General features: G+C 37.1%; 1 protein-coding gene across 1 annotated transcript; it reads right to left on the bottom strand.

Annotated features, from left to right (window-relative positions):
• Positions 1–548: 548 nt before the first annotated feature.
• Positions 549–8,028, bottom strand: LOC134796369 (MICOS complex subunit Mic10-like). Its single transcript, XM_063768544.1, has 3 exons — positions 7,801–8,028; positions 3,922–4,090; positions 549–789 (listed from the first exon to the last, which is right to left on the bottom strand). Exons 1-3 carry the CDS (start codon positions 7,871–7,873, stop codon positions 777–779), a joined length of 255 nt encoding a protein of 84 aa, XP_063624614.1. The 5' UTR covers positions 7,874–8,028; the 3' UTR covers positions 549–776.
• Between the last annotated feature and the right edge of the window lie 529 nt (positions 8,029–8,557).

The following is an 8,557-nucleotide window of genomic DNA, read 5'->3' as shown; positions in this document are numbered from 1 at the left end:
CTGATGTAACCAATATTCCTTTATATACGTACAATAAAGTGTTTACTTAATGACATATTTCTTAACAATCTTTTCAATTCCTTAAAGAACTTTAAGACGGACTAAGTTGTGAGCTAGTTTAAAATAAACGGCCAACGGCGACTCCAGGCCACCTGTAGGCCAATGACTCATTACAGTGACTCACCGGCTCACCATAGCGTTAGCTGCTGCGGAACCTGATGAAATCGCCGCGGACGATGACCCGGTGTCATCATGGGGTGTTAAACTTACAGTAAATATGGAAGTGTGTAATGTTATGTTATTTGATCACTCACCTGCTGAAGCACTGGTTTTGTTGTTGTAGTACTTTGACATTGATATTCTATTGAGCTGTAGATTCAGTCTCAATACACCCAATGAAAGGTCCTATTAAAACTAGTCTAGTCTAGTTGCTTGTATGGCTCTTTGTATTGTATGAAGGTACAGAACCTTCCTTATGTGTGGTCAGACACGCACTTGGCCGGTTTCTTTAGGGTTCCGTACCTCAAATGAAAAAAAGAAACGGAACACACAATGCGTCGGGAGCTTTATTTAACTTTTTTACTTATAAGCGTGAAACTTATCCAAAACAGAAAAGTGATTAAAAATAGGAAAAACTGACATTTTTAACTAATATAATTTAATATGGAGTAAGATATCGAGAGGTAAATAAAAAAGTGAAAAAAACCTTATCCACTTAAAAAAAATCATTAAAACTACATACATTGCATCACAGTAGGAGGATATTGTGGTCCGAATCACGCCTGCTTTCTGGAAACAAAGAAAACAGTATACAAATTAAGAGTCTAATATAGTAGTTTTAAACTGTCATACTCGCAGCCCATTGCATTTGCTGTCAAACGGCGCGATTCGGGAAATGAAATAGAGATTCACTAGATATGACATAGTAAAGATATGTGACGTTCCATGGAAAAAGGTACCATTGCCCCAGCTGAATATTGGAGCGGCGCTAATAATAGCGTAAGCGCCAGCCGCCATACAAGATACAAGATATTTATTGATAAAAGTCAATGTTTTACAAGTCAGTACATAATAAATTAGTAATAGTAGTAGGTAGGTTGGTACAGCATTTGCACAGTAATTTTTATATTACTTATTAATCTATTAAATAAACAACATGTTTTAAGCGAAACAAATGAAGTAAACAATCAGTAGTCAAATAAGTAAGGTACCTTTTGCCGTGGAACGTCCCATATCTTTACTATTGCATATCTAGTTAATCTGTAATTCATTTCCCGAATTGCGCCGAAAATAATTCAGAAATGTATGGACCTATTTTAGAAAGCTTATCCTATCGCGCGGTAAATTTCAAAAATATTGTTCTTGCCGGAAGAAAGCCTGAAACTTCATGCATGTACATAGCTTATGTACATAGGTACATATGTAATAAAAAAAATAGAAGAAATACCTAGTAACTTTTCAAGTAGATCCTTCACTCATTTTCTCCACTTTTATGGCCGATTTCCCAGTTTTCATTATTGTTAACAAAACTACCTATGAACAATATATTGTGCTTTACATTTACCAACATAAGTGCCTTTGAGATAAAATAAATAAATAAAACATTGTCAATATAATAAAACTAAAAACCAATTTAAATTCATTCTGTATGTAAATCCAAAATAGTGTTTTGCTAACCCGTAAACAAACAAATTCAATCATTCGCGACGAAACCTTTGAAAAACACACACAAATCCAATAACGAATTGCAGCCCTGGAGCTATTGTCCGCTTGTCCATCCAAAACATACGTTTCCAAAGCCAAAGAACAAAAGGGCCGACCGACGACAAAACAGAAAATGTAATTGACACAAACTTTTTTATTTCTAAAAAGCCATAGAACTGCAAAGGCGGCTTCAAAGTCGGACATGACTCACAAACGATTGAAACGTTGGTCCGAATGAAAATATTGTTAATGCAAAAAAACAAGTGACGATTTACCGACAAACGCAACCATACCTCCAACAAGCCAATTTAGATTTTAAACCAATAGAAATATATTGAAAAAGAAACATTAAAGAGAGAAAATAGAATGTACGAAATCACGGTGGGTGGCAAAGACTACAGAGGCGGTAAGTTTGCAAAATAAGTGATTCGGGATAGTAAAGAACAGGGCGGTGCCCATACAAATGTGACGGCAAAAACTTCAAATTGAACAGCAACAGTAAGTATAGTGAGTGACCTTTTCGGAGACAAAGAACTAAATGGCAGGGGAAGTCTCCTGTGGCGAGGGTATAGCAAGAATAACGTCTTCACCGTTTGACCGTATCGAAAGCTTTGGACTAGCTAGGGTTGCTACTCTACAATATAAATAGCGTTTATAAAGTACTTATTTTGATAACGCTATAGGATATATGTTGGGTTACATTGTTTTTTTTTTATTTTAATTGGTAAAATGCCATTACAGCCGACGTTGGAACTAATAGAAAATCTTCAAAGAACAGGTAAATTTCTTCTGGTCAAATACACACATTTACTACACTTACATCTTACAGGTAAGTACATAAATATACTGTATTTTCGAAAAAATAAGCAATGTGTGAGCTAATAAATACGTGAGCTAATAAACTAAAATATGTGGGAGACCGAGCTTTGCTCGGGAAACATATAAAAACTCAAAAATGCGCGTTTTCCCAGAGATAAGACATAGCTAGATCGATTTTCGCCCCCGAAAACCCCCATATAGCAATAAAGTATAAAGCTTTCGAGATTTCATTTTGACAACCCTAGAATGTTAACACAATTGACCGTCATTATAACTTCTCACGTGAACCCGACAAAGTCTCATCAATATCCAAATTATTTACAACCCCTACAATGTGGCTACTATATTTTTACCAACCGAAACCGTTTTTAGTATCCTTTAGCGTTTTATGATGGTAATTAGTCCGCGTCGCCTTTGTCTGGATAGAAAGGATCGATTGTCGCCAGACTGTCGGTAATTCCTTTCAATGCGATTGCATTGAGACCGTAAATACGTAATAAGGCTATGAAAGGCAATGTCAGGGTTTTTGGAGATTGTAAGTGCACCAGGGTTGCTAATTAGTTTCGCTGTTTTTGTTAAAATGTTTAGCGATTATCATTACTGTTAGTTACTTTATTTATTTTAATATATTTATTTCGGATAACAAGATCCATACAATAATGACATTACATACATAATTAATACAATAAATTAAATTAAACTAAAACTATTCCTTAAATAACTAAATTTGCCTAACAGCACCTCTATGGTCCATGTGCATAGCGTTCCATTTGAGCACTATTGGACACTGTAAATTGCCAATAACAGTATTCAGAAGGCCTTAACTTTGCCATGCCCTAGACTCTTTTTAGAGTTCCGTACGCAAAAGGTAAAAACGGGACTCTATTCTCTCCGACTGTCTGTCACCAGGCTGTATCTTATGAATCGTGATATCTAGTTGAAATTTTCACATGATGATGTATTTTTGTTGCCGCAACAAATACTAAAAAGTACGGAACCCTCGATGGGCGAGTCCGACTCGCACTTGTCCGGTTTTTTTTATAAGTAAGTAAATAAGTCAGCATAACAAAACAGCTGTCTATTTCTATGATTCTCGCATTATTGGTAAGTACCTATGTAAAATAATGAATTAATGAAAATGAATGAATGAAATTTTTTATGAGAGAGTCATGCCCATTAGGAATTAGACAAAAACAACTATTTTGTAAATAATATTTTTAAATAGTGAATAAAATCAGGCGATGCTTTGTTTTTTTTTAATTAATTTAATTTTGAATATTTTTAAGCCAGGCAGTGTTGGGTATAGTAAGCAATGTAGAGCAAGTTTACGGTAAGCTTCAACATGAAGTAACTTCGTAGGTGTTGGAAATAAAACTGTTAAAAAAGTTAGTAACTTACTTGATCAAGCAGGCATCCGGCTCCAACGAGAGGAGGTACTCGTTGAGGCTCTTCTCACAGTTGGCGTAGGCCATGCCGACGCCGGTGCCGCCACCGATGAAAAGCGGCCATTTGCGAGCGCTGCGCAGAAAGAAGCTGCCCAGCATCCCGCCAATTATAAGTCCGGCAACTGAAAGGTTATGTTAAATACCTGTGTATCTAGGTACAGAAGTTCAAGTTGCGAAAAAAACCCTAACTATGTTCTCAAATATTCCTAAAATTTTATGAAACTTTCCATTTTGGAAACGCAATAGGAAACATTTCAATCTCTTCACATAAATATGAACCTTTCCGAAATGTATCCTTTTAGAAATTTAGCAATTTGGAAACTTTCTAGCAGCAAATCAGTACCTACATAGGCTTTTCTGGGGTTTGACTATGGTCACTACTATGCTAAAAACACCTATTTTTCGAAGGAGCTGATTTTTGGCTTGAATAGTAAAAACCCTTCAGTTTGCCGCACACAATCTATTTGCGTAGTATGAGCAGACCTTGAAATAAACATAAGACATTAAGTTAATAAGTCTATAATAGACAAATTAACAACCTCAAAATGTGTAATTTATACTACACCGGCGGTCTTATAATCTAATTAAAAGTACGCATACCGTCGTAGTAATGTTGTTAAATAGGCAGAAGTAATCTGTGTTGACTTTCATGTGTCTGTACCTATACACAATTGGATGTGTCATACATAGGTAGGTACAGTCACCGGCAATAATTAGGGCGAGCGAAGCGAGCCCTATCACTATTCGACGAACTATGCATTCTTGTGGTACACTTTACGGAAAAACTACTGCACTGTTAGGTTTGAAATTTGACATAGTAATGTAAATTCATGTCTAGATGTGTTATCAAACATAAAAATATAATTTTATAAACCTAAAAAAATAAAATAAAGTAATAACACTTTGTATTACTACTAGCGCCATCTGTTGGCAAAATAATGAATTATCTACTTCTCTAACAGATGGCGTTACTATAGCTGGTCAAGCAGATCTTGTCAGTAGAAAAAGGCGGCAAATTTGAAAAATGTAAGCGCGAAGGGATATCGTCCCATAGAAAATTTGAATTTCGCGCCTTTTTTTACTGACAAGATTTGCTTGACCAGCTATAGTAAAAAAATAAATAAATATTGGACATACAAATTGACTAAGCCCCAAAGTAATCTCAAGGAGGCTTGTGTTGTGGGTACTCAGACAACGATACCTATGTGGTGTTTTCAATTTCAATAATGTCGATGGCGCTTACGCCATTAACAACGATGAATACAAAAGTGGGTTAAAATTTTGGATTCAGACCCACCTCGCTTCGCTTGGTTTGACTCCCAATTTAGCAATTAAGTTTCTGTGAATACCTACTAGAACAATCAATCTTGCTGTATACCTATTCACTGCGGAGGTCAATTTTGGTTTTGTGACGCTGATGAACTGATCAATCATGTTGTGTTAGCAAACTTAAATCAGGGTATTTTCAGTTCGAGAAACAGTTTTGGCGCCTTTAATTTATTACGTAAGACGATTTTGGGGTGGAGGGGGGTCGAACATATCTTATTTTTTCTTACATGGGGGAGGGAGGGGGTTTTCATAGTTCTTACGTAAGATCACAAAGATGCGACTTTTTATTTAATTTCTATGAAATTATGACGTTTAAAATACATAATAATAATACTTCCACACTATGCTATCAAACACGGTGCAGAGTTAGCTTAAACGAGCTCAAGTACCTTTGTACAGGTACATATATCACATTAAAAAAATTTTTTTTTTTTAAATAAGCACTAATACAAACCAAACGTGTAGGTACTCAATTTTTCCTTTAGATTCTTATGTAATATATGGTAATATAGGGGAATGGGAGAAGGAGGGGGTCAGCCTATTCTTATTATTTCTTACATAGTGGAGGGAGGGGGTCAAAAACTGGCAAAAATTGTCCTACGTAATTAATGAATGGCGCCTTTAGTGTTACTATTGCTTGGAACTTCTAAAATTATAAATAAAGATAAGCATATTAATACAAACTTCAGTGACTTAGGGCCGACACACGACTGCAACTTGTATGGGAACTACACGCCGACTGCACGCCAATTGCAACGACGGCGTGCAGTTCAACAAAATGACCCAGAACCCTGGCAGTTCCTAGTGGAACTCAGGTTTGGTGCAACTAAGGCACATTATGTTTTGGTCATCCGACTCATCTTGATGGGTGATGCTGAACCCTGGCAGTACCTAGTGGAGCTCGGGTTTGGTGCAACATAGACACACGCTGTTGGTCATCCGACTCGTTTTGATGAGCAATTGGGAGAGCAGTACCCAGGATAAAGCGGATGCTGAACCCTGGCAGTACATAGTGGAACTCAGGTGGTGTGTAGCATAGGCGCACGCTGTTTTGGTAATCTGACTCGTCTTGATGAGCATTTGGGAAAGCAGTAACCAAAATAGAGCGGATCTGAACCCTGGCAGGGTACTGCCATTGTTCCATTAGGTATAATGGAACTCAGGTTTGATGCAAAATAGACACACATTGTTTTGGACATCCGACTCGTCACGATGAGCACTTGGGAGAGCAGTACCCAAGATAGAGCTGATGCTGAACCCTGGCAGTACGTAGTGGAACTCAGGTTTGTTGCAACATAGGCTCACGCTGTTTTGGTCATCCGACTCGTCTTGATGAGCACTTAGGTGTAGTACCCAAGATAAAGCTGATGCTGAACCCTGGCAGTACCTAGTGGAACTCAGGTTTGGTGCAACATAGGCACACGCTGTTTTGGTCATCTGACACGTCTTAACGAGCACTTAGAAGAGCAGGACCCAAGATAGAGCTAATGCTGAACCTTGGCTGTAATGCTGAACTGTGTGTGTGTGTTTATGTGTGGAGCAGTGTGATTACCGCCAGTAGGTGTCCAGACGGGATAGATTTTCCCTGAATTGTGTGGTGTGGACGCAAAAATAAATTCAAGGACATTGGCTCGCTGATCCAACATTATGTAGGAAAGCCAGTTGGCATCCTTACAAAAAGTACTGGGCGACCGTGTAGGATCTAATAAGCGCTTATGAAATTGTATATTACGTGTGGATGATATTGGCAATTTGATTTTGTCGTCTGGAGACGTTTTTAATGGACAAAGTAAAAGCTGTAACAAACAGGCGTACTTGACAGCAACCGGGGTCCGGTTAGTATTTGTCTTTCTTGCTATCACTTATAATTGCGTTCTTAAAGGCCGTAACACACTATCGCACCGTACCGCGACCTTGGTGCGGTGCGATAGTGTGTTACGGCCTTAACTGACTTATTACATACCCACCCACTCGATCGAACATGAAATAAACCTCGGATTGGATCAAAGTCGCGGTCCGGTACATAGGTTTAGGCAGAAAAACTCCGCGAGCCCTTACAAAGCTCTGCTTTTTGCTAGTATATTACCTACTCTTAGAAGACCGCAAAAATATGTGACACGCTCTTATGGCTCTACAAATAAGATCGTGTCAGATATCTTTGCAGCCTTCGTTGAGTAACATATTATTGCAGGTGACTGTACCTATGTATTGTATTTGAATTTAGAGGTAAATTGCTTAGCAGTTTTATGCACACAACCACGAGAATAAGTATGGTTGCATTGGTTTAAGTATTACCTTCATGTTTAGAATAGAATAGAATAGAAATATTTTTATTCGTTAGCACAAACACAAAAAAGAAAATTATAGATCAAGCAGAGAAACAACTATAAACTATTTAGTATACACTTTTCTAATGTTGACTTTATTTGAAATGCTTCTTTTGTTGTTGTGTTGTTATTTTCGTGATTGAATGCATATTTATCGAATGTATTAATGCACTTACTAGTTTTTACTCCTAGGTCGACGAAACACGAATTGTATCTTTCTTCAAATGTTCTTTTGTCGGGTGTAAGCATATCTTTCTTACTTAATACCGTATAATATGGCTCATCACAATACACATCATTTTATTACATTCACCAAAATTCTAAAAGTAAAATATTATAAGCTCTACAATTTCCCATAACAAAATAATTTTTGATTTTTTTTCGCTTAAGACAGTGACAACTGTGTCTTCTTTTTATTTTTAATGATGACAATTGTGGTAAAAAGTTGACATGACCTTTTTTATTCCTGTCACCTTTATAATAAGTTTGTATTACTTTTATTAGTCTTCAAGTTGAAAATAATTCCTACTGCTTCAAGCCTTATATAGTTTGTCAAAGGACTGTCTCATTTCACATATAGACAGAGAGAATCATACTATATTTGTCTTACACTAATAATGGCACCCAAAAGAAAAGGATGAGTATATTTTTTTGTTCTTATTTACCAGTCGCTTTTCGGTGAAGGAAAACATCGCGATGAAACCGGACTAATTCTAATAAGACCAGTCAGATGACATCTGTTTTCATAATAACTGCCTACGTCAATTCCTGGGATTAGTTGTCAAGCGAACCCGAGGCTCCCATGAGCCGTGGCAAAATGCTGGGATAGCGCGAGGAAGATGATGATTTCCTGACAAATTTGGTTTGACCGACTATAATAACTTTTTTGATACCCTTTATAAGTAATCGATCGGAGGAACTCATTGTTCATGT

Source organism: Cydia splendana, chromosome 1 (assembly GCF_910591565.1).
Source record: "Cydia splendana chromosome 1, ilCydSple1.2, whole genome shotgun sequence".
Classification (NCBI taxonomy): Eukaryota; Metazoa; Arthropoda; class Insecta; order Lepidoptera; family Tortricidae; genus Cydia; species Cydia splendana.
Note: the sequence above shows the minus strand (reverse complement) of the source record. Positions and strands in the feature narration are given on the sequence as shown.

Coding starts and splice junctions, on each gene's coding strand:
- LOC134796369 (XM_063768544.1), bottom strand. CDS start 7,873: ATGCTTACACCCGACAAAAGAACATTTGAAGAAAGATACAATTCGTGT. Junction 4,091..7,800: donor CGACCTAGGAGTAAAAACTA/GTAAGTGCATTA, acceptor ATAACCTTTCAG/TTGCCGGACTTATAATTGGC.